This window comes from Notechis scutatus, chromosome 12, assembly GCF_049901735.1.
Source record: "Notechis scutatus isolate UNSWTSFEM ecotype Mainland chromosome 12, rNotScu1.2, whole genome shotgun sequence".
NCBI lineage: Eukaryota > Metazoa > Chordata > Lepidosauria > Squamata > Elapidae > Notechis > Notechis scutatus.
Window position 1 is genome coordinate 4,286,758 of NC_142020.1, and position 26,079 is coordinate 4,312,836.

General features: G+C 44.8%; 1 protein-coding gene and 1 long non-coding RNA gene across 2 annotated transcripts; one reads left to right on the top strand and one right to left on the bottom strand.

Annotated features, from left to right (window-relative positions):
- The first annotated feature begins 1,828 nt into the window (after nucleotides 1-1,828).
- Nucleotides 1,829-24,623, top strand: HAGH (hydroxyacylglutathione hydrolase). The gene is made up of 9 exons (XM_026687886.2): nucleotides 1,829-1,958; nucleotides 13,751-13,932; nucleotides 15,213-15,277; nucleotides 17,664-17,781; nucleotides 18,206-18,314; nucleotides 19,526-19,629; nucleotides 20,766-20,867; nucleotides 21,455-21,534; nucleotides 23,563-24,623. The coding sequence occupies exons 1-9, from the start codon at nucleotides 1,892-1,894 to the stop codon at nucleotides 23,660-23,662; spliced, it is 927 nt and encodes a 308-aa protein (XP_026543671.1). The 5' UTR covers nucleotides 1,829-1,891; the 3' UTR covers nucleotides 23,663-24,623.
- On the bottom strand, nucleotides 23,708-26,062 carry LOC148129640 (uncharacterized). The gene is made up of 2 exons (XR_015750854.1): nucleotides 25,999-26,062; nucleotides 23,708-24,841 (listed from the first exon to the last, which is right to left on the bottom strand). It is a non-coding gene; the product is annotated as an uncharacterized LOC148129640 (long non-coding RNA).
- Between the last annotated feature and the right edge of the window lie 17 nt (nucleotides 26,063-26,079).

The window sequence follows — 26,079 nt, forward strand, 5'->3', positions numbered from 1 at the left end:
AGGCTTCATTTCCAGAATAAAAAAGAACAGAGCAGAATATAGAATAGAATTAAATATAGAATAGAATGTAGAATAAGAATGGAAAACAGCAATAGCCCTTAGACTTATATACCGCTTCACAGTGTTTTCCAGCCCTCTCTAAGCGGTTTACAGAGTCAGCCTTTTGCCCCCAACAATCTGGATCCTCATTTGACCCACCTCGGAAGGAGGGAAGGCTGAGTCAATCTTGAGCTGGTCAGGATTGAACTGCTGGCAGTCAGCAGAGTTAGCCTGCAATACTGCATTCTAACTATGGCGCACCATGGATAGAAGGAAGGAAGGAAGGAAGGAAGGAAGGAAGGAAGGAAGGAAGGAAGGAAGGAAGGAAGGAAGAGAGAGAGAGAGAGAAAGAGAGAGAGAGAGAAAGAAAGAAAGAAAGAAAGAAAGAAAGAAAGAAAGAAAGAAAGAAAGAAAGAAAGAAAGAAAGAAAGAAAGAAAGAAAGGCAACTGCACTTAGACTTTTATACTGCTTCACAGTGCTTTACAGTCCTCTCTAAGCAGTTTACAGAGTCAACCTCTTTCCCCCAATAATCTGGGTCCTCGTTTTACCCACCTTGGAAGGACGGAAGACTGAGTCAAACTTGAGCCTGGTGGGATTTGAACTTCTGGCAGTGAGCAGAGTCAGCCTGAAATCCTGCATTCTAACCACTGAACCACCACAGCAAGAGAAAGAGATAGATAGATAGATAGATAGATAGATAGATAGATAGATAGATAGATAGATAGATAGATAGATAGGTGAGAGATGGAGAGATAAATAGCAATAGCACTTAGACACATATCCTGCTTCACAGTGCTTCACAGCCCTCTCTAAGTGGTTTACCGAGTCAGCCTCTTGCCCCTCAACAATCTGGGTCCTTGTTTTACCCACCTCGGAAGGAGGGAAGGCTGAGTCAACCTTGAGCCTGGTGAGATTCGAACTGCCAAATTGCAGGCAGCCGGCAGGCAGGCAGAAGTAGCCCTGCAGTACTGCACTCTAACCACTGCGCCACCACAGAAATTGGAATGGAATGGGTAGCCCTTGATTTACAACAGTTCATTTAGTGACCATTCAAAGTTTCAATGGCGCTAAAAAAGTGGCCAATGATAGTTTTTCGCATGACCATGGCAGCCTCCCCATGGCCAAGAAATCAAAATTCGGAGGCTTGGCAAACTGGTTGGTATTTATGATGCTTTGCAGTGTCCCAGGGGTCACGTGACCCCCTTTGGTGACCTTCTGACAAGCAAAGTCAACGGGAAAGCCAGATTCACCTAACAACCGCCTTACTAACTGCAGTGATTCACTTCACAGCTGTGACGAGAAAGGTCATAAAATGGAGCAAAAACTCACTTAAACCTCGCTTAGCCACAGGAATTTTAGGCTCAGTTGCGGTCGTAAGTCAAGGACCCCTTCAAATCACAAGATACCAGTAAGGAGAAGATGATAGGGAATAGAATAGAATGCGGAATAGGAGGAAGGGACCTTGAAGGTCTTCTAGTCCAGCCCCCTGCTCCACCAGGAGAACCGATACCATCTCAGACGAGTGACTGTCCAGTCTCTCCTTAAAAACCTCCAGATGTGAAGGATAATAATTAGCAATTCGGGTCAAGGAGGGAGCTGCGCCCAGCTGCCACTTACCTTCCCGGCGGGGACCATCCGGGCGCTCCTTCCTCCCTTCCCCCGCCCTTGGCACGCGCACCGCCGCGCAAGCCCCGCCTGAGAGGGCGGGCCCCGCTGGCAGCGCGGCCATTGGACGGCGGCGGGGGCGTGGCGGAGGCGGGGCAGCGCGCCTGCGCCAAAGGGAGCGCCCGCCGGAGCGGCTGGGGTCGGAGCGCGCGGGCTTCGGTTGCGGCGGCGCCTCCGCCTCGGACCATGGTCTGCGCGGGCAGCGGGAGGATCGGCCCCGCTCTGCTGCTGCTGGCTGGCCCGCTTCGGAGGGGTACGTGCCGGGGAGGGCCGGGAAGGAGGCCCGCCGGCCGGGGCAGGCTCTTCCCGGGGAGGCCCCGCTGCTGCCCTGCAGGCGCCGTCCCCCGGGGAGGCTTCGGGCGCAAGAAGGGAGGGAAGGAGCCAGCGGGCCGGGCGAAGGGCGGCCGGACGGGGCTGTGTCGAAGGTCCTGCGCTCTCCTTCTCCGCCTATCCAGCAGCCCTGGAAGCCCGCAACCGCCCCAGCGACACCTGGGCGGAAGGCTTTCCCTGCCTTTTCCAGGTCAAAAGCAGAAAAATAAGGGCCGTCAAATCCGGAAAATTCCCATTGGAGATTTTCTCCCGGTCGCGCTGTCAGGTTTATTATCTGCTCCTCCTTCCGAAAGCGTCTCCCTTCCATTTCTATAGCAAAGGGAGCAATGACACCTATTGGGTAAAGCTTTGCTAGCCCCCCACCCCTCCTCCCGATGCCCCATTATGAAAAACTGGGGGAGTGGGGGCGTCACACCAAGGTGGCATCCTTTTTCATTGATCAACTAACAGAATAACAGGTGGAAGGGACCTTGGAGGTCTTCTAGTCCAACCCCCCCCCTTCAGGCAGGAAACCCTATGGCATAAAATGTGTTTGAACAGATAACAGATAATCAGAGTTGGAAGGAACCTTTTAGGTCATCTAGTCCAACCCCCCGCCCAAGTGGGAGACCCTACACCATTTCTGACAGATGAGAGTCCAATCTCTTGAAAGCCTCCAGTGATGAAGCTCCCACAACTTCCGAGGGCGACTTCTGTTCCATGGGTTGATTGTTCTCCCTATCAGAAAATTTCTCCTTATTTCCAAGTTGAATTTCTCCTTAATCAGTTTCCATCCATTATTCCTTGTCTGGCCTTCAGGTGCCTTGGAGAATAGCTTGATTCCTTCCTCCTCTCTGTGGCAGCCCCTCAAATATTGGAATGCTGCTATCCTGTCTCCCCTGGTCCTTCTCTTCCCAGAGACTAGCCAGGCCCAGTTTCTGCAACCATTCATTGTATGTTTTAGTCTCTAGTCCCCTCATCATCCTGGTTGCTCTTCTCTGTACTTTTTCTTATTAGTCTCTTGGGTTGGTAAATTAGGCTGTTGGTCTGAGCCCCAAACTTAGCAATTTGGTTGCAAATGTTTCATCACCATTCAAGGAGACATTATCAGTGCGCTTTGAGTTGTGTCTTTAAATACCTTTTTATGAGATGCAAATTAGTCCAAATGTTGTTTGTTTAGATATCCCTATGCCATGCCAGACAAATGACCGTCCAGTCTCTTCTTCAAAGTCTCCAGTGATGGAACCCCCACAATTTCTGAAGGCAAACTGGTTGATTGTTCTCCCTGTTAGGAAGTTTCTCCTTAGTTCATTCAACTCATGGCCTGGAAAACACGCTGCTGATGATTTTTAAGCCTTTTTAACTTACATTGAAATGAATACCTGCCAATACAACATTAAAAACCAACTAGGTATTCCGTATTTTTCTGATCAAGAATATAATTTGATTTGGTCAAACTTTAATTTTAGTGTCACAATCTTTAAATGTGTTGGTTGCTCTTAATGCAAAAAAAAAAAAAAATCCCATTTGGGTGATTGGACAATAAAGAAGACAAATTTCTGGTTTGGATTATAAAACTTAAGTTCTCAGTCGCAGCTCAGTTTTCAGTCGCTTGCTATGTGATTTGCCAAGGAGCGTGGCAAAAACATGCCACTTACCCTTTTGACAAGATATTGGTACAGAAACATGCACACAAAGTTCAAAACCTTGAACCATTGGCAGGTTTTCACAAAAATGAGTTCCCAGCCTGCATGGTGGTGATCCAAGATTTAAAGAGCATGATTTCAACTCAAGTTTGCCTGTTGCTTGTAGTTATTCCACGCTGTTGGGTGCGATGCCTTTGTTTAGATGCTGAAACCCAAAAGATGTTATTTGTGAGGAAAAAGCGGTCGCTTTGAAGGTAGCCAGGTTGCCATGTTGATTAAGTTTAGGTTCCAGTTCCAGTCGATCACTTTTCCAGGCTGTAGACAAACATTTACATTGTCTTCTTCATCTGGTGTCCTCCAGATGTGCTGGGAATATTAATTGCAGAATTCTCAGGCACAGTTCTGAGAGGGATCGTGCTGAAAACGTCAGGAGAGCACCAAGTTGAATTGGTGCTCCTGATGACATAGAACAGGGGTACCCAAACTTGGCAACTTTAAGAATTCTGGGAGTTGAAGTCCACAAGTCTTAAAGTTGCCAAGTTTGGAGACCTCTGACATAGAATAAATAGAACATAGAAAAACAGGGTTGCATGGTACCTTGGAGGTCTTCTAGTCCAGCCCCCTGCCTAAGGCAGGAGTCCTTATTCTATCCTGGTCAAATGGCTGCCTAGTCTCCTCACTGTTCTCACTGTCTCCTTAGTTCTAGGTTGGATCTTAAATGATGTTCCACCTGTTACTTCTTGTCCAGCCTTCTTCTCTATATCAACCCCTCAAGTACAGGAAGTACTATCCTATCACTCTTGTCCTTCTCTTTGTTAAGACATACCTAGTCCCCTCAATTGTTCATTGTATGGTTTAGTCTCCAGACCCCTGGCTATCTTTGTAGCTCTTCTCTGCACTTTGCACAGTCTCAACATCTTTTCCGTACTAACATGGTGACCGAAACTGGATGCAGTATTCCAAGTGTGGTCTCACCAGTGCAATATAAAGCCGTACTGTCAGTTCATGTGATCTTGAGACTATCCCTCTGTTGGTGCAAGCTAGGACTGCATTAGCTTTTTTTGACAGCTGCAGCACACTGCTGGCTCCTACTGAAGTGGTGATCTATTAGGACGCCTCTAACAGTTATATCAGTGGCTCAGTGGCTAAGACGCTGAGCTTGTCGATCAGAAAGCCGGCAGTTCGAATCCCTAGTGCCATGTAACGGAGTGAGCTCCCAGCAACTTCTGCCAACCTAGCAGTTCGGAAGCATGTAAATAAAATGCAAGTAAAAAATAGGGACCACCTTTGGTGGGAAGGCAACAGCGTTCTATGCTCCTTTGGCGTTTCGTCATGCCGGCCACATGACCACGGAGACGTCTTTGGACAGCGCTGGCTCCTTGGCTTTGTAACGGAAATAAGCACCGCCCCCTAGAGCCGGAAACGACTAGCACGGATGTGCAAGGGGAACCTTTACCTTATACCTGTGCATTTGGTTTTTCTGGCCCAAGTGTAAAAAAACCCTTATTTTTCTCACCACTGGAATTGTGTTTTGTTGGATAGGGCCCCATGTTCAAGTCTTAAGATCCTTCTGCATCCTGATCCTTGTGAATCTGACCATAATGCTGAACCCATAAAAAGATAAAGAGAAATCTCTTGAGTTGAGCTCTTGATGACTGCAGAGAAATGTCTACAATGGTTTCTTTGGTAGCAGTATGGAAGTAATTTCCTCTTTTCCATTTTTTTTAAACTTTCCAATCTAGCCTATAAAACCAAAATGTTCTGACTGAGAATCTCTAGAATAGAATAGAATAGAATAGAATAGAATAGAATAGAATAGAATAGAATAGAATAGAATAGAATTCTTTATTGGCCAAGTGTGATTGGACACACAAGGAATTTGTCTTGGTGCAAATGCTCTCAGTGTACATAAAGGAAAAGATACATTCGTCAAGAGTCAAGAATCATAAGGTGCAACATTTAATAATAGTCATAGGGTACAATAAGCAATCAAATCATACTAGGAAGCAGTCAATAAAAATCGTAAGGATACAAGTGACAAAGTTACAGTCCTACAGTCACAAGTGGGAGGGGATGGGAGATAAGGAGTGATGAGAAGATTAACAGTAATAGTAGTGCAAACTTTGTAAATAGTTGGACAGTGTTGAGGGAATTATTTGTTTAGCAGAGTGATGGCATTAGGGAAAAAACTGTCCTTGTGTCTAGTTGCTCTTGTATGCAGTGCTCTATAGTGTCGCTTTGAGGATAGGAGTTGAAACAGTTTCTGTCCAGGATGTGAGGGGCCTGTAGATAATTTCAGAGCCCCCTTTTTGACTCGTGCAGTATATACAGGTCCTCCATGGAAGGCAGGTTGGTAGTAATTGTTTTTTTTCTGCAGTCCTAATTACTCTCTGAAGTCTGTGTCTGTCTTGTTGGGTTGCAGAACTAAACCAGACAGTTGTAGAGGTGCAGATGACAGACTCAATAATTCCTCTGTAGAACTGCATCAGCAGCTCCTTGGGCAGTTTGAGCTTTCCGAGTTGGCGCAGAAAGAACATTCTTTGTTGTGCTTCTTTGATGACTACCAAGCATCCCTAACCTTGCTTAGTTTTTTTTGAGATCAGCCAAAAACAGCTGGAGTGGTGCTGTATCTATCATCATGAATGATATGCAAGAATGTCTTCTGCCCTTAGCCAATCCATTTGATTACTGGATTCCCAGCGTTAAATCTGCTGCCATCAATCATATCATCAACCTAACCAACAGAGTGATGAGAAAAGGATGGGTTTCCAAGGGTCATAGATTCTGCAGCTAAGGGCGGTAGAATAAACAGAACGTTCTATTCTTCTTCTGTCCTTAGCTACAGAATCTGTAGTCCTTGGAAATCCATGGTTTTCTCACTAGCCAGTTGGTTAGGTTGATCATATGGCTGATGGCAAAAGATTTAACGCTGGGAATCCAGTAATCAAATGGATTAGCAGGAGAGGTGCCCAAAGTAGGTATGGGGCATAGGGTTGTGTAGAAGAACCAAATCATTAGTTTCCGCTCTACTAATGGCATCTTTTCTAATTCACTCGCACCCTCTTTTTTTCTGAAAAGGAGGTGGGCTTGACATCTGAAGGAGACTATGATGTGGGCATATGACAGAGCAATACAGATGGTCCTGGTTGGCACTGCCTCACTAAAAGTCTGTAGAGATTCTCTGTCATCCAGGTCATGGTTGTCCCAAAGATGCTTTTTCAGGAGGCAACTGGACTTTCTGTTTTTTTTCTTTGAAGATGTTTCCCTTCTCATCCAAGAAGCTTCTTCAGCTCTGACAGGATATTGGAGAATGGAAGGGTTTATATTCCTTGCAGACAGCTGGTCATTTGCATCCGTTTAGAGCAGGTGTCCAACCTTGGCAACTTTAAGACTTGTGGACTTCAATTCCCAGAGTTCCTCAGCCAGAGCAAAGCTGGCATTGAGGAACTCTGGGAGTTGAAGTCCACAAGTCTTAAAGTTGCCAAGGTTGGACACCCCTGGTTTAGAGGGTCGTTGAGGCCACTTGGAGGTTTATCTGTGTCCTCAGGGTCACCTGAGTGGTGCAAATGGTTCCTGTAGTCTGCAATTTTTCCTCTGGAAATCCATTCCTGCTCCCACACCATTCCAGGGTTGTTCATCCCAAATTGTATAGTTAAAAGTCTGCAGAATTTCTCAGTCCTCCAGGTCCTGGTTGTCCCAAAGTTGCTTTTTCAGGAGGCAACTGGATTTCCTGGTGTTTTTTTTTCTTTTGAAGACTTTTTGCTTCTCATCCAAGAAACTTCTTCCACTCTGGCAAGATAGTGTCAGGATAAGATACAGACCCCCCTTCCTTGCTTCTTCCCTCCTTCCCAAGGTGCACAGAGGTTCGAATGCAGTATTACAGGCTGACTCTGCCTTGAGTTCAATCCTGACCGGCTCAAGGTTGACTCAGCCTTCTGTCCTTCCGAGGTGGATAAAATGAGGACCCAGATTGTTATTGGGGGCAAGAAGCTGATTCTGTAAATCGCTTAGAGGGGGATGTAAAAGCACTGTGAAGCGGTATATATGTCTAAGTGCTATATTACTATTTCTTATGGAGCTTTGCCATTTAGGGGAAAGGAAATCTTAACAACAGAAAAGTATTCCAGAGTTGGAAAGGACCTTGGAGGTCTTCTAGTCCAACCCCCTGCTCACTCAAGCAGGGGACCTTATACCATTTCAGATAAATGTCTGTCCCATCTCTTCTCTAAAGCCTCCAATGATGGAGAATCCACAGCTTTTCAAAGGCAATTAAATTGTCAGGAAATTTCTCCTAAATTCCAGGTTGTTTCTCTCCTGTATTAGTTTCCACCCATTGCTTCTTATCTTGCCTTCTGGTGCTTTGGAGAATAGCTTGACCCCTTCTTCTTCTTTTTTTCTTTTTTTTAAAAATAAATTTTATTAAGTTTTCAAATTTAAAAAACATAAAATAAAACTTTATACATTGTTATCAACATCAAGACATCTTTTACAACTCCTTGACCCCTTCTTCTTTGTGAGGGTCATCCTATTCAACCTTAATAAACCTTCCTTTGAAGGTTTATTAAGACAGACATATGCTGTGATGACAAAGTCTTGTTTGGATGCTTGCCTTCACTCTCCCATTACCTGTCGAGGAGAACGGCAGATCCAGCCCTTCCAGTTTGATCACCATAAGTGGTGACTCTTATGACCCAGGGAGCTTCTGGTTTAGTTTCCCTGCTTCTGTAATGCTAATATGCTGCCATGGACCTCACTGGTTATTTGGGAATTGCCTAGGGCCGTTTTTCTCAACAGGTGTGTGTGGACTTCAACTCCCAGAATCCTCACGGGGGAATTCTGGGAGTTGAAGTCCGTACATCTTAAAGGGGTCAAGGTAAAGAAACAATGGCCTAAGTACAGCTGTTCTTGAATTTTGGTGCACAAAGCATTAGGGAACCGAGCAACAATTTTTCTTTTGCTTATCTCTTTCTGTACCTGGCAAATGACGTTTGGCAAAATCCCAAATTAATCATCTTTTATCAATGCCTTCTTCCAAAAGGATTGTCAGTGACATTAAAACATACATTAAAAACCAGCTTTGCCTGCTTTTTCACCCCACTGGCTATTGTTCTCTCTCTCTTTTTTTTTTTTTTATTGTGGTTGTTACAGATTTTTTGCAAGCAGATTTTTCTTAGAATCCTTAGAAAACTTTGGTGCCTTTCATAAGTGCTGAGTGAATCTCCTTCTCTTTGGCAGCAATGGATTTGGCCAGAGGTATATGTAATTCACAGGGAATGTAACCTTGAAATTTTAAAAAAAGATGCGAAGCGAATTCAGGGAGCCTGTTTTGCTTCTAAGTTTCTTTCGAAAGGAATTTTTATTTTAAAATATACCCTAGTTGTAATTTCTCCAGCCACGGCGCTTTTCTCTTCTCATGCAGAATGTCTAAGCTCCTGAAGATAGCTAGTCCTCGACTTACGATCACAATTGAGCCCCAAATTTATGTTGTTAAGTGAGACATCTGTTAAGTGAGTTTTTCCCCATTTTACAACCTTTCTTGCAACAGTTGTAAAGTGAAACACAACAGTTGTTATGCTAGTATTACTATCATTAAGAGAATCTGGCTGCCCCATTTATTTTTCTGGTCAGAAGGTCACAAAATGTGATCACATGATCCTGGGACACTGCAACCGTCATAAGTATGAATCAGTGTGCCAACTGTCTGAATTTTGCTCACGTGACCACAGGGACGCTGCCACGATCGTTAAGCATAAAAAATGGCCGTAAGTCACTTTTTTTCCAGTGATGTTTTAACTTTGAACCATCACTCAATAGATTCTTGTAAATCCAGGACTTCTTGCATTTAAAAAAAATAAAGGAATACCTTTTTAATTATACACGTTATCACAGCAGCAAGAGTGTTATTTGCCCAAAATTGGAAAACAAAAGAAATCCCAAAGTGACGATGCTATGACTGATAAGATTTTTTTTCAATGCGCTGAATTAGATAGATTGACACTAGAATGAAAAGAGCAAGATAAATCAGAATGCTATAAAATATGGAACAAATTCTATTATTGGAGGGATATGAAAGGGAGTTTACAAAACTGAAATTAGAATTAGATGAAATAGAAATGAGGTACAAAAATAAAACCTAAAATGGTACAAAGAATAAATGTATGTGTGTGTGTGTGTGTGTATGTATATGTATATAGGTCTAGGTGTGTTTGGGTCTTTTCCCGTGTAAGATTAAGGGTATCTTGGCGACGTTTCGGCGAGGTCCCACTCGCCATCCTCAGGCTGGTGCTTTCGGCTTTGTGCCAGTGCAAGCAGTGTGTGATCGGAGCTGCCGTCTCTCTATAAATACTGGTGGTGAGGGCTGGTGTGCTGGGCTGGTTGGCTGCGCTGCTGCCTCTTGATTGGTTGATGGAGTTGATGTTGGTATAATGGGCTGTGTGATGGCCTTGTGAGTTTTGTTGTGGAGATATCCTGGATCTTGTGCTGTAATCTCCTGGGTCGTTTGTTTTGTAGTGATCTTTTTTCCATTAGCCTTCCGTGTTTTAACCCAAACACACCTAGACCTACATACCTGTACCCGTGAAAATCTACGAAAACACATATATGTATATAAACGTTTATATCTTTTGATCTTCTCTAATGTAAAATGCATAGACTGAAATGTTTGTCAAAAAGACCACCACGTTCAATATTTTTAATGTTTATTTTCAATAAAAAAAATTAAAATAAATAAATAAATGAAATGCTGCCTGAAAAGAGAGAAGCATAAGAATTTCCTGCCTTTTTCTCCTTTTTAGTTTTGTTTTTCTCAGCCGGGATTGTTTTCCGAGCCTTGTGAAGTTTTGGGCTGGTGCCTTCCAAACAACATTTAAGGAGGTGTCACCCACCCAAAAAGAAAAACAAAGTTGGGAATCTTGTCTCACCCCACCCCTCCTGCGTTCCCTGGCAGTGAAGGAAGGAGTCGGGGCGGAGGCCAGCTGGGTTAAGCCATGCTATCCAGCCGGATTGTCAAGCATAGAGGTGGCATCCTCTTCCCCAGCCTGACTGAACCCAGAACTGGCTGGAGAAAAAAGTTTTATGGGAGGCTTGCAAGCCAAGGAACAGCAAACGAGGGACTGTCTGGGGGCCCAAGTGAGTGATTGGCAGGCTTTTAAGGCCATCCGTAAGTTCTCCCTTATCTTTTAATAGGCTGTGCCAGGTAAGCATTTCCTCCCAACGAGCAGCTTAGAAATACTTTTCCAAATTCGGTTCCTGCCTGGTAGCTGGGACTGGGAATGCTTGCTTGTTCACTTACAAAGAACTTTGTTTTTTTTCTAGATTTGTGTATGTGTGTGTTTTATTTATACATTTTTCTTTAGTAAGCATAAAAACTCAATATCTACACGAACAGTATGGTGTCTGAGTACAGTTAGTTTTGAAAAATAGTAGTAATAATAACATTCATCTCATTGATGATAATCACATCATCATAATATTTCCTTCTCCATACAATAAACCTTCATTGTATATTCAATCATTCTCTTAAACTTTTGAATTTCTAACTTCTGTTTCTGTCAACTAACCATTGGTAAAAATGAGTCCCATGTTAACAAAATATACTGTTTCTTCCTTCTCCTTTATTTTGAGCGTTAATCTATCCATCCCTGCGCATTCTAATATTTTTTTAAATTACGTTTTCCTTTTTTTCTTCTCCTGGTTTTTAATTGTGCTTTTGATAATTGCCTGATTCCTGAGTTTTATTGCAGGACACTGGAGTCTTTGGCCCTAGGAAAAGGAATTTACTCCCTGATTGTGTTGAGGAAGGGGATTCGAAGGTCAGAACTAGTAGAGTGTCAGGCAGGAGTGAAACATTTTTTAACTCTAGAATTTTGAGATAACATTTGAAAGCAAGCACCTCCTTAATTCACTGGAGTATAAAGAGAGAGCGGGGTAGTTTAACACTGTCAGGCTTGCCAATCTCTGAAGTCAGCTCTCGTGGTCTGGTCTACCAAGTATCTTAATAATACTCATTTGTTTCATTAAAGCAGGGGTCCCCAAACTTGGCAACTTTAAGACTGGTGGACTTCAACAACCAGCTATGCTAGCTGAGGAATTCTGGGAGTTGAAGTCCACCAGTCTTCAAGTTGCCAAGTTTGGGGACCTCTGAATTAAAGGTTAGAAAAGAGAGCTGGAAACTAGAAATTGGGAAAATGTTGTTATGCACACTGTTGCATGACATAAGTGACTATAATTACTATGTATAAGCAAATGCTAGAAGATGGCAGACTACTATTATACATGCTTAAATAGCAAAGAGTAAGAGATAATGGATAGATATATAATACCTTTTAACATGGGAATTGTTGTATTAGGGGTTAGAAAAAAGAGCTAGAAAGTAGAAATTGGGAAAATATTAGTATGTATACTGCCACAAAATATAATACATTATAACTACAATGTATATGTAAATCCCAGAAGTTGAAAGGTTATTATTATAATGTTTACCTAAATAATATTGTTGTTATTAATATTTTGTATAAAGTAAATTGACCCAGAAAATATACTGTTCACTAAGTGTTTATATATGTTGAAGGAAAAACAACAACCATAAATTGTAGATATATATTATAGATATATGTTATATATTCAGTATATACATATATGGTACTTAGCTTTGTTTGGGTATTTTCCCACGTCATTATAGTTGTGCTTTTAAAGATGTAGCAATGTTTCGGCAGAATCTCATCTGCCATCATCAGGCTTCTGTATTGTGTTCGTCTGTGAGTCAGGCTTTCATAGCCGTTTCAGTTTTAAATTTAAATATTTATATTATATTATTATATATAATATATAACATAACATAACATAACATAACATAACATAACATAACATATAGGCACGACTGCTGCTACGGTATCTCAAGTCCACAGAGCAACTGCTGGTCTGGCATGATATGATACCGAGTGATTAATCATCTAGCTAGCAGGAGCTCTTCCTGGGTACCTATTAATCCTTTTTTTATTTTCTTACCCCATTAAAAGTTTGCAGGTCAGTGTTGTGCTTCTGCAGGGTTTCTGGACACCCAACAAGGCTTGTAACAGTCATGGGCAGCCCTAGGCATGACCTCTGTGTGGTTCTGCATTGCACACCTAAAGGAAATATTTAGGGAACCGTTAGCCAATCCAGGCAACCGTGGCTCTCTTGGTTCTTAATGTTTTTCCATATCCCTTTGGAGCAAGGGAAGGGGTGGGATTGGGTATGTCTTTGACTCGCTTGCTTGTTTTGAATCTGTGCTTCCTCCATCTCTTTATGTGCCTGTTCTTTAAAGGTGAAAATGCCCCCAAAGTAGAGCAGTTGAATAGGGGAGAGAGAAAGGGTTGGGGTTAAGTTTGTATGGTACACAGTAGATTGTATATAACATACAGCAGTGTTCCAATATCGAAGGGGTTGCCGTGAAGAAGAGTCTGCCTATTCTCCGAAGCCCCTGAAGGCAGGACAAGAAGCAATGGATGGAAACTAATCCAGGAGAGAAGCAACCTAGAACTGAAAAATTTCCTGACAGTGAGAACAATTAACCCGTGGAACGGTTTCCCTCCAGAAGTTGTGAATGCTCCATCACTGGAAGGTTTTTTTGTTTTTTTTTACAAGAGATTGGACAACTGTTTGTATGAAATGGTGTAGGGCAGTGGTGGCTAACCTTTTTGGGCTCCTGTGACAAAAATTGTGTCCGTGCGCGTGCGCGCCACATACCGGCACCCAGAAGGCAATGCATGTCCCCCACGCCCACCTGCACATGCGCGCACAATCTCCCCATGACCCCTCCCCCTACCTCATTACCTGCACTGCTTTGCAGGATGAATAATAGGCCCGTTTCATCACTTCCAGGAAAAAGGCCTCAAGCCGGCTGAAAATCAGCTGGGAGGTGGGCGCATGCGCAGGGAGGTAAGTTTGCCTGCGGCGTGCGTCCCATAGGTTCGCCATCACGGGTTTAGGGTTTCCTGTCAGATCAGGGGATTGGATTAGAAGACCTCCAAGGTGCCTTCCAACTCTGGTAAATGATAAAAGGCTTTCTTCGATTGTGGGAGAAGTTAACTTGGTTGCTTGTCTTCCAAAGGTTTTTCCTCATTTCAAGTCAACTTCCTCCATCCAGAATTTGAGCGGCGGCCTTCTCAGATCGTCTCGCAGGCCAGCATGAAGGTGGAAATCCTCCCAGCCCTCACAGACAACTATATGTACCTCCTTGTGGATGAGGAGACCAAGGAAGCAGCAATCGTTGACCCCGTGCAGCCCCAAAAGGTATTTTCTTCTGGGCTCCCTCACTTTCCTCTGGGAGTTCTGGGCATCCGTTGGCCGAGACAAGCGTCCTGTCTTTTGGAGAGCAAGATAGCTTGGACTATGTGTTTCCTAATACTGTGTTTCCCTGAAAACACAACCTACCCCGAAAACAAGTCCTAGCCTGGTTTTCACACCTTCCCCTATTCCAAAATAACTTAGTTAAGTCCCGCCTACCATCTGATTATACGCGTTGGGGTGAGGTAGAGGCGTAAAAATCAAGCTAGTGGGGGTGTAGCTGACCTACGCGCCCTGTGCCCGCTTACCTTAGGACCACCACAGCCAGGCCTCTCACACCTGTTCGCGTCACTGTCCCAACTTCTTCTGCAGCTGTTTGCAGACATTTGCTTCCAGGAGCCACATGACGTATTGTTCATTACGCCAGTAACGCCCCTCGCAGTAGGCCGCTGTGAGATTTGCCACGCTGGTGCCCCCACATGCCACGCAGCCTCCTGCCACGAGCGGCTGCACTAGCACAATGAGCCACGCGGCGTCTGGCTGTGACGGTGTCAGGGCATGGGAAGCATGGCTGCAGTGTTCCTAAGATAAGCAGGCAAGACATCCCCCGAAAATAAGACTGGGTGCTTATTTTTGGGCCAAAAAGAAAATAAGACGGGGTCTTATTTTAGGGGGAGAAAATGCTAGGATTCTTTCTTTGGATTGGTGGGTTGGCATTTCTTCACTCATTCCTTTGAGATTGGTGGGAGGAGGTGCTGTAAATTTGGCCCAGCTGTTTTGAGAACCTGAGTCAAAAAGAATCATTTAAGATGGGCATCCACTTTATCATGCAATCTTTGTTTGGTTTCCTTCTTCACCAGCAATTTATAAATAAGTACCTGCAGATATTTTGAATTACATATTACAAGACAGTCAAATTCCCTCAAGTCTCTAAATATCTCCCCTTTCCCCAGTAGTATATTCAATAATAATAGTAATTCTTTTAGTAGCATGCTACTTATTTGAAAATTATGGTTCTTTCCTGATGGTTACTTTTGTGAGCGCCAAATGTGGGTTTCCAGAGACATTTCAGTACAAAATTTCAGTCTTCTGGTCGACTGTAGGGAGTTTTTTTGGCACCTCTTGAGGTATTTTCTGTCTTCACTGATTGATTTGGTTTTATGGTATAATGGAGGCATCCCATAGTTAATAGTGTCTTTCTTTGCCCTCAAGACTATGGACATTTAAGATGTTTTGTAAACAATAATAGTAATAACAATACTTCCACTTTTCACTGTTTTTACTAGGTTCTGGATGCAGCCAAGAAGCATGGAGTGAAATTGACCACTGTGCTTACTACACATCACCACTGGTAATCCTTTTTTAAAATTTTGTGGCTTAAAAGGTTTTGCACCTGAGTAACAATGGGCAGCGAGAGGGAAGCCCTATTTTTTTTTGGTGAACCAAGGTTTTCCCCATGCAAAGACTAATGTCCAGTTGAAATTTATATTTACTGAGAAATAAATAAAGGGAGACTAGTATAGATCTATTTCAAACCATTCAGCTCTTGTCAGCTAGCCAAACCCTCCTGGGATTCAAACCTGGGATACTTGCATATCAGGTAGATGTATTAACCTCTAAGCCACGGGCCCTTCTTGCTTTGTCGACTATACCAGGGGAGAGATTAAATGTTTTTTTTTCTCGTGAAAAATGCAGAAGCAGTATACTCTGTCCCATATCTGGGGAGACCAGGTTGCCCTGATAAAAAATCACGTAATGTCCAGTTTGTAAACACATTCTCCTGGGCTGCTTATTCGGGTTAGATCTGCAACTGCGGATGTCATCCCGTTTCAGTTATTGCTGTCATCGCGACGTCTCAGACAAGGAACTCTTGAAGTAGTAATTTTCCGAAGTGGAAGGCTTTTTTTCTAGGAAGGAAAGAAATACTGACCTCTTTTCAAATTAACCGTTCATTGAGTTTGCCTTCGTGGAACGGAATGGGACAATTCGCTGCGGGACAATTTGACTGAATTCCACTGAATTCTTTAAAATAAATTTAAAAAATCATTTTAACTTTTGCCATTCACGTTTCATTCTGCCCCTCCTTTTGCATCTTTTCTTCAATGATTCTGTGCCACCATTTCTTCAATATTTGTAACTCTTGTCCTGTGGCGAGGTGGCTGTGGCAAGTTGGCTGTGGTCACAGCAAATGGTCGTAGACAGGGGTGGGCTGCTGGGGGTTCGCAGGGGTTCACAGCTAAGATTCTGCACAGTTTGGAGAACCTCCAATTGCCACTCCTGGCTGGCTCCACCCACCCCTCCCCTCCCAGGGAGTCCCCACCTGTCCTATTTTGGATGCAGGTAAGCGCAGGCATGCACGGAGGCTCAGGGAGGGTGAAATAGGGCCCGTTTCTGGCTTCCAGAGAGCCTCCAGAGCCAGGGGAGGCCGTTATCACCCTCCCGGAGGTTCGAGGGAAGCCGCTGGAGCCCAGGGAGAGCAAAAACACGCCCCCCCCCGCCGTGGTGTATGAGGCTGACTAGGCCACGCCCACCATGGCCACACCCACCCAGCAACCGGGCAGAGAACCCTTTGCTAAAACTTTCGAAGCCCGTCCCTGGTTGTAGACCCTTCGCAGAAGGCTGTGGCCCTCAGTGGAAGTTTTGAAGTGTACAACTTTTGAAATGAAATTTGTGGGGGATCCTTTAGGCCCGTGGTTCTGCAGTGCCGAACTTCAGGGCATCACGGCAAACTCACAGATGTTCCGCAAGAGGACCGTGGGTTTCAAAGAGGAGTATAATACATCCCTTGTCGCTTCCATGGCCCGGTTCCCAACGGCTCATGGCCCAGGAGTGGGGTGTGGCTCAGGGGTTGGGGACCAGGGGACCAACCCCGGATCCCGTTTGCACTGAGCTTCATATATTGCATAAAACCCGCGAATGGTGGCTTGATGGTTCGCATTTTTAAGTTATAAAGTATTATACTGTAAAATACAAAATATAAAACTAAGTAAGAGGGCAGTGAGGGGAGTGTGAAACGGAGGGGGGAGGTGAGGAAAGCTAAAAGGGAAAGAAAAAGAAGCATTGACTTCCCACTCTCTCCGTTACAGTAGAATAAGACATTAAGGACAAATCATAGCTTTTTGCTTTCCCATAATAGTATGAACCGGTCATTTATATAAAGATCGGTCAATCTATTCTGTAACGGTGTAACACGGTGGCTCAGGGGCTAAGACGCTGAGCTTGTTGATCGGAAAGGTTGGCAGTTCAGCGGTTCGAATCCCTAGTGCCGCGTCCCAGCTTCTGCCAACCGAGCAGTTCGAAAATGTGTAAAAATGCAAGTAGAAAAATAGGAGCCCCTTTGGTGGGAAGGGAACAGCATTCCGTGTGCTTTGGCGTTTAGTCCTGCCGGCCACATGACCACGGAGACGTCTTCGGACAGCGCTGGCTCTCCGGCTTTGTAATGGAGATGAGCACCGCCCCCCTAGAGCCAGAAACGACTGACACGTATGTGCGAGGGGAATCTTTACCTTTTATGAACCAGTCATTTTTATACAGATCTGTCAATCTAATCTACAAAACCCAAAGTCAAAGTATCATTCTTCTCTACATCAAGCACGAAATTCAGAAGTTTCCAGCAGTGGCTTATTCAGCATAATACGACTTTTTCCACCTGAATGACCGGTTAGCTGTATGGGCGTTTTTGGCGGATGCTTCTTCCTGCGTTTGCACTGCCTCCAAAGTCTTATTATTTTTTTTAGGGACCACGCTGGGGGCAACGAGAAACTTGTAAAGATGGAGCCGGGCTTACGAGTGTATGGGGGAGATAGCAGGGTTGGAGCCCTCACCCAGAAAGTCTCTCACCTTACGACATTTCAGGTAAAGACCCAAAAAAACGGGGAGGCAAAGGGGAAGGATAGTGTCAACTCATAAAATATTTCTGTGGATCACCACAGGCGCCCCTGACACGAACGACATCGTGAATGACCACGCCCTCCCCCCCAGCCACACTCACCTGGCCCCCGCCCACTTCCCAAGGTCAAACACAACCCTGATGCAGCCCTCAGTGAAATCGAGTTTGACACCCCTGGCCTAGCAGAAACAAAATCTTCAACACAGGCCGGCCAGTGTGCATCCAGCTCAAGGAATGGGACCGATTTGGAGCAACCAGCTTCACAGCACCTCCTGTTCGTTGCTTTGCTTCTTTCGAACTTTTGTTGTGTCTCCCGAGCTGTATCAGAGTCAGAAATGGTGTCGAAGCAGCATCCCTGTGAGTAACCAGAAGGTTTCCTCCCCTCCTCAGGTGGGCTCCCTCAACGTGAAATGCCTCTCAACTCCCTGCCACACCTCTGGACACATCTGCTATTTTGTGACAAAGACAAACAGCTCGGAACCACCTGCGGTGTTCACAGGTAGGCTCCAGAACCAGAGCCTTCCAAACAGATTATTATTATTGTTATTATAATATTGTATGTTATATATAATATGTTGTATATAATATTGTTTTGACCAAGGCTTCCCGAGACCATAATCAAGCACGTGCTTACTTAAAACAAGTCTTGTTTTATTGCAACGCTGGGAATTATTTTCATTTCCAGCCCATAATGAGTCCCAAACAATCCCTCGAGATAAGCACCCACCTTTCTCTCCTTTGAAGTGCTGCCAACAACTAAAGTGCCAAATTAACTGTAAAAAGCCAAACGAAATACAAAGTCCACACAGAACTTCAAGGATTAATCCAAACAGAGCGAATGACTTTGCTTCCTGCAAAGTTTTCTCTACCTTTGTATTTCCTTTATACCTTATGGGAGGGGCAATCACCTCCAAGCCTTACTCCTGAGTCGCCCCATATGTCTCAGCTGCTCTTGCCTTCTGGCAGCTCTGTGCATATGCGCACTGGGAACAGGCTCCCCTTGTTCCCCTGCCTCGCTGCTGCCAGACTCTGGAGGCTCCAGAGGCAGCACCCCACTCCCAGATGGTCCCGGCCCCATCTCTACATTGGACGCAGGATCCTCATCCGAGTCCTCTCCAGATTCCTGGACTGGTCCCCATCCGATTCCGCTGCTGTCTGCACAGGCTGCCTGCGAACCACAACAGATATGTTATAATATTATAATGAGCCACGGTGGCACAGTAGTTAGAGTGCAGTACTGCAGGGCTACTTCTGCTGCCTGCCGGCTGCCTGCAATTTGGCAGTTCGAATCCCACCAGGCTCAAGGTTGACTCGGCCTTCCATCCTTCCGAGGTGGGTAAAATGAGGACCCGGATTGTTGGGGGCAAGAGGGAGACTGTAAACCTCTTAGAGAGGGCTGGAAAACACTGTGAAGCGGTAGATAAGTCTAAGTGCTATTGCTGTAATCAATATTTTCATAATAGCTTCCTTCCTGAAGGGAATCAGTGCATAGAACAAGCCGATGTTGGAAACAAGTGTCAACAATAGAACCAGTAAAGGAATCAAACATTAAAATAAGCTTATTTAAAACAGAAAATCGAGTGGAAGGCAATCTAAAGACTGCCTTGTCTCGAAGAAATTGGGACTCAACAGGGTGAGCTGGCCTGATCTCAGTGTTCTTGTCTGGCATCGTAGTGGGTTTCTGGTTTTTGAGCCTCATTTTTCTTCCAGGTGACACATTGTTTGTGGCTGGTTGTGGAAAGTTCTTTGAAGGAACACCAGAAGAAATGTACAGAGCTTTGATTGAGGTCTTGGGACGCCTCCCTCCTGAAACGGTATTTTTTGTATAAATACTAAAACCCTTGGGGTGGAGGTTTCAAAGACAGTGAGCTGGGTTTATCTTCTCCTTCTTGTGCCCTATCCATCATCGGATGTTGGCGATCCTGTTTTCATCAACAGCCACACAAAAAAGGGCTGATGAGTTTTGTCCAAACCGGTCCCTTCTATTTTGAAGTCCTGGTGTTCTTCTGCCTAGAGGATAAAGTGAAGGAGGCCGTATTTTTCCGGGTGTTGCATCACAAAATAGTCTAACTTTTGCTTTTTGATGATGATTTCCCTTGGCTTTTTACCCCCTCCTCATTTCTGATTTTGTCAACCCAACTTATACGTAACAGCTGGATTGATACAGCTTTCTAAACAGTGGTGGGATTCAAAATATTTTAGTACCAGTTCTGTGGGCATGGCTTGGTGGGCATGGCAGGGGAAGGATACTGCAAGATCCCCCTTCCCTCCCCACCCCACTAACCTGCTTTCCAGCTCCGTTCTCCTGTGCAGGGCAACCAAAGAAGACCCAGCCAATCAGCTGGGACTCAATGGGAGGCGGAGAATAGATGGGGTTGGCGGGGCCAGTCAGAGGGGATATTTGCCGGTTCTCCGAACTACTCAAAATTTCCACTACCGATTCTGTAGAACTGGTCAGAACCAGCTGAATGCCACCTCTGCTCCATTCCCTCCCCACCCCACTAACCTGCTTTCCAGCTCCGTTCTCCTGTGCAGGGCAACCAAAGAAGACCCAGCCAATCACCTGGGACTCAATGGGAGGCAGAGAATAGATGAGGGGCGGGGCCAGTCAGAGGCGGGATTTGCTGGTTCTCTGAACTACTCAAAATTTCCACCACTGGTTCTCCAGAACTGGTCAGAACCGGCTGAATACCACCTCTGATTCTAAACCTGGGCTAGTAAAACAGAGTTTTCTACAGGTCCCGATCACAAAGGCCAAATGTACCCCTCTCTGGCCCCGTAAGACCTCCCACCCTGTTTTAAGCAAGTGAGGCAATTAACATTGTCAAATATATACAGATCTGTCATTAATTTGCAATTGTTAAATAATTGTTTTGGAAAGCATCTGCGGAGGCTGGCTTGCAGTTTGGTGCCTTCTAATGTTCTCTTTTTCTGCTTCTTTCCTGGCTAGAAAGTCTATTGTGGCCACGAATATACCATCAACAACTTAAAGTTTGCCCAGCACGTGGAACCAAATAATACTGCTATCCAACGAAAGCTATCATGGGCAAAGGTAAGGTAGTTTGCGCTTTTCTTCCTCGGGGAAAAAAATAGGGGTGGTTCCTAAGAGGTTTCGGCTTGCTCTCTTTGGCTGTAGGAAAGTCCCGTTTGAATTTCCCCAGCAGTTGAGAGTAGTGCGGTGGCCTAGAGGTGGAGCTCTGGCCTCCCAATCAGGAGGCTGTTAGTTCAGTCCTAGGGCGAGACAGGTAATTCTCTCTCTGGGCATGATGAGAATAGATCTGCTGAATATAACTCTGCACTGGCGACAGGGAGGCATCCGGCCAGTAAACGCTCAGCTCCATTCAGTTGCCCAGACTCCACCCTGCAAGGGATTATGGGGTCATTAAAAGGAAATGATGATGATGATGATGATGATGATTAATGTAACAGTTGACCATCACAGCCCTCTGACTGGCCTTCTTACCATGGTTTTCCAGGATTTGTCCCAGTCCTTCTGCCGGGAAGGGAGAAAAAAAATCCTTATGCCCACAACTGGTGCAACAGGTTTTTGTTCTCTGATGCAGCTGCACAATAGGTGCGTCCCTCGAGGATCCTTCTGTTTGTTGGAGTTTTCTCAAGCTCTTCCTTTCTTTTTTGTAGGCCAAATACGATGGAGGGGAGGCAACCATCCCATCCACCATTGGTGAAGAATTCACATACAACCCGTTCATGCGAGTGAGGTAATTTCCCTGTGGCAGGATTGCAGTGGAGAGGCAGCTCTTTTACCAATTGGTTTGGGGTGGAAAAAAATATAGAAGCTGCCCCCTGACACTCAATAGAGCAGCGGTCGCCAACCGGTGGTCCGTGAGAAAATTTTGGTAGGCCACAGAGAAATCTCACCCCCAGAGCATCCCACCAAAGCAATTAATCCAGGCTGTGCAGCCCACATGGCCTGTGGGAACCCTCCCCGCCCACTCACTCCTTACCCGGTAAACTTGCCTGTTAAATTGCTATTTTTCCTTTTTCCGACCATCAGCTGTTCTGCTCTGCTGGGAGATTTAGATTAGCTAGGAAGCAGGAAATGGTTGGATTTCTTGCTTTCTTGCTAGTCTTTAGATCTTCGGCTCTGCTTTTAAGCACAGCTGAACCTCCCTCAGGACTGAAGGTTCTATTATTCAGTGCAGACTCACAGCAAGCAAATTTGAGAGACTGAGCTAGCCGATGGCAGATAGATAGATCACTGAATGATTCTGTGAGCAACTCAATCTGCCTGCCTACTTTGCCTGATTTTGGGTAAAAGTTGCTCTTTTTTAATAAAAAATTCAATATTTATATAAATATTTATAATATTTACATACAAGCCATGCACTCCCACAAATTAGGCCACGCCCACAGAACCGGTTAGTGGTCCCTTGGATTTAAAATTATGATTTTGGTGGTCCCTGAGGTCCAAAAGGTTGGCGACACAAGCAAAAGAAGGGTCATAAACTGGTGATATGTAGCAGATAAAGAGCTTTTATTTCAGCCCCAAACGTAGGAACTGTTCTTTTGCTTTTAAAAATTTGTAGTAGCTGATACAAACAATAAATCCAGTGGATATAAAAAAGCCTACACACACACACACACACACACACTGTTAAAAGTGCCAGGTTTTTGAGATTTAAAATAATCCGAGATAAATCATTCCAATATTTCATCCCCCTTTAAATAATCTATACATATAAAAGCAAAATGACACTCACGCATCATCATAAAATCTCCAGAACCGTAAAGCCTACAAACTTGAAATTTGGCACGTATGTTCCTCTTGGCTTCTTGGTGCTCACTAAGAAAGGATTTCTCAAAATGACTGTTCCTCCTCTTCCTCATCAGCCACCTCCAGATCTGGGGGCTGTTGACTCTCCATCTGGGGGCTGATGGACGGCCCAGGCTCCGCTGCTGTCTCTCTCTCTGACAGCTCCACTCCCTCCTCCCCCCTCGGAGCTCTCGGGTTGCCTTGATGCTGACCCTGACTCCCATGTCCCCTCCTCCTCCTCCTTTGATTCAGCTGCTGGAGGGGCCGGCGGCCAACAGGACACAACACGTGTGGACTTCAATTCCCAGAATTCCCCAGCCAACTACCAGTACATAGCTGGGGAATTCTGGGAGTTGAAGTCCACCCGCCTTAAAAGATGCTTGAAGTTAAGACAGGTGCTTAACTATTGCATCAATAAAGATAAATTGTTTGCTGAATCAAGTACCTCCCAGCATTCTGCCGTCCTGTGCAGCTAGGGACACAACCCAGAAAGGAGTAAGAAGTATCCCCTTGCTTATGAATTGCTGTAGCCTCCCCTGCCCACTGGGGGATTCTGGGAATTAATCAGTCCAACTCACACGGAGGTTGCCCAGCTGGGGAATAGGATGAAAACTCCCAGGTTCAGAGGTGGTATTCAGCCAATTCTGACCGGTTCTGGAGAACCGTTAGCGGAACTTTTGAGTAGTTTGGAGAACCGGCCAATCCCGCCTCTGACTGGCCCCGCCAACCCCATCTATTCTCTGCCTCCCATTGAGTCCCAGCTGATCGGCTGGGTCTCTTTTGGTTGCCCTGCCCAGGAGAACGGAGCTGGAAAGCAGGTTAGTGGGGTGGGGAGGGAATTGGGGATTTTGCAGTATATCCTTCCCCTGCCACGCCCACCAAGCCACGCCCACAGATCCAGTAAAAAAAAAAAAAACCTGAATCCCACCACCGCCCAGGTTCCCCTAACGAGTCTTTTTTCCTTTCTGGACAGAGAAGCAACGGTGCAGCATCACGTCCGGGAAACGGATCCCGTTCGTACCATGGGAGCCATTCGCAGAGAGAAAGACAGCTTTAAAGTGCCGAAAGATTAAATGAACCAGATCCCCTGCTGCTTTTTTTTTTCTTTTCTTTTCTTCTCTTTTTCTTTCTGTTATTCAGTTCAGGAAATCGGTGTTTCATTGTTCTGTTTTATTGAGTTAATTCACATAATGGAAGTCGGGGGTGGGTGGGGGGGAGGGAAATATCACCCAAAGCACTTTGCTGTTTAAAAAAAGAAATTATTGTGCCCTTGGGACTCAGTTGATTAATATTAGCATTATTTGTATTATTATTATTATTATTGGAGTGATGCATGGAAGTGGTTTTTGTCATTGGGTTCCAATGAAAACAGATTTTCTTCCGGTGATTGAGGCTTTCTGGGAAGGTGACTTGGAACCCTCTGCCTCTGGAGTCGAAATGCACATTCGAAAGGCTCCGTGATTTCCCTAAACTTCAAAACGAACCTTTCCTGCTACTCCAAATGCTCCTTCCACATCTAACACGTTTGCAAATCGGACAACGCTGTTCCCCGGAGCGCATGTGCCCGTCTCAGGGGAACGAAGCAGCAGGCTGGGAAACCCAATGGAGGAGAGACGATGTTGCAGGAGCAAGTAAATAAAGAGGCGTTTGTATATCTTTAAATAGGAAAATGGCAATTGTTTTAGCAGCACAGCACTTTAAAAAGGAAAACAAACAAACAAACTTAAAATCTATTTTGACTGGTCGTGGCTTCAAACCAGAAGTGATTTTAGCAACTTCGAATATTTTTCTCAGCACTCTGGGAAAACTCTGAAATTTCAGAGATCCTTGTATGCTGGGGAAGTAGTGACAATAGAAAACTGTATTCTTTCTTTCTTTTGGCTTTATTTAAGCTGCCATGGCAGAGTTGCACTTGCAAAGCCTTCATTGTTAGACAACCTCCTTCTCTAAGCTTGAATTGTCATTCCCCGTTGATTCAGCTAATGTACATGTAAATAAATATTATATCTAATAAATATTACTTTAAGAGATTAAGACTTTGAAAACCTTCATTACCCCATCTGCCTTGGAAACCCTAAGATGGAGTCTGGCTAAAGCAGAGGTCTCCAATCTTGGCAACTTTTAAGACTTGTGGACTTCAACTTCCAGAATTCTCCAGCCAGCAAAGACCCTCTAAAACAGGTTGTCTCCAACCTTGGCGAACATTGAGCAAAATGATCTGCAGCTCAATGGAAATTTGAGGAAGCGGCAATCTGTAAGAGGATAAATAAAAATATTGCAATTAGGGTTGGGGATCCTGTGCTGACTGTGTTAATGGAATAAACTATTGAAACAAGCCTGAAAAAAAAGAGAAAGACAACTCAAGGCCTCCAGTTTCCATCTATCCTCGTTTTTTGCAACTTCTTTTACTGGGCCTCTTGAGAATAAATCTGGGTTCCCAAGTAATGAAAGTGGCTGTCACAGAGAGGAGGGGGGTCAAGCTATTCTCCAAAGCACCCGAAGGCCAGAGAAGGAATAATGGATGGAAACTGAACAGGGAGAGATTCAACCTGGAAATAAGGAGAAATTTTCTGACAGTGAGAGCAATCAAGCAATGGAACAGAAGTTGCCTTCAGAAGAACTTCATCCCTGGAAGCTTTCAGAAAGAGACTGGACAGTCATCTAGCAGAAATGGTGTAGGCAGGAGAGTCTACTTGGGTGGGGGGTTGGACTAGATGACCTACAAGGTCCCTTTCAATTCTGTTAATCTATTAATTCATCAGCGGAACAGCCTGCCTCGAGAATTTGTGGATGCTCTTGTCATGGGAAGCTTTAAAGAAGAGCAGACAAGCATTTGGCCAGGATGGTTTCCTGCTTCGGGCAGGAGGTTGGATTAGAAGACCATCATGGCCCCTCTTCCAGCTCTAGGATTTTATGAAGCCACCAAGTCATCTCTCTTTTGTTTACAGAGAGAAAATTTTAATTGCCTTTGGTCTCCAAAAACTTAGGTTGCTTACTAGTTTACTTTGGGGTGGAAAACCACCAGGGAATATCAGTGGTTGCCCCTAGAATAATAAGAGTTGGAAATTGGAAGGGACTCTGGAGGTCTTCTAGCCTAACCCCATAATAAACTCCATAATAAAGTCTGGACCGCTAGGAAACAGGAGGGTGGATGCGTATTCTCAATTGTTTCTTTTATAGTTGAAAATCAAAGAATGTTGGAACAGAAAACAGAATAGGATAGGCAAGCCTTGGAAAAGGGACCTTGGAGGTTAGAATGGAACAGGAATAGAGAAGAGGTGAACAGACAGTAAAGAATAGAACAGAGAACAGAAAAGAATAATAGTTGGAAGGGACCCTGGAGGTCTTCTAGTGCAACCCCCCCCCCCCTCCGGCTCAAGCAGGAAACCCCGTAGCAGTGCTCCTCAACCTTTCCAGTTTGCCGTCCCCGCCCGCGGCTCTTCTGCGGAGAAGAGGCGTTCTGCGCATGCCCGGAGGCAAGAGGGGAGGG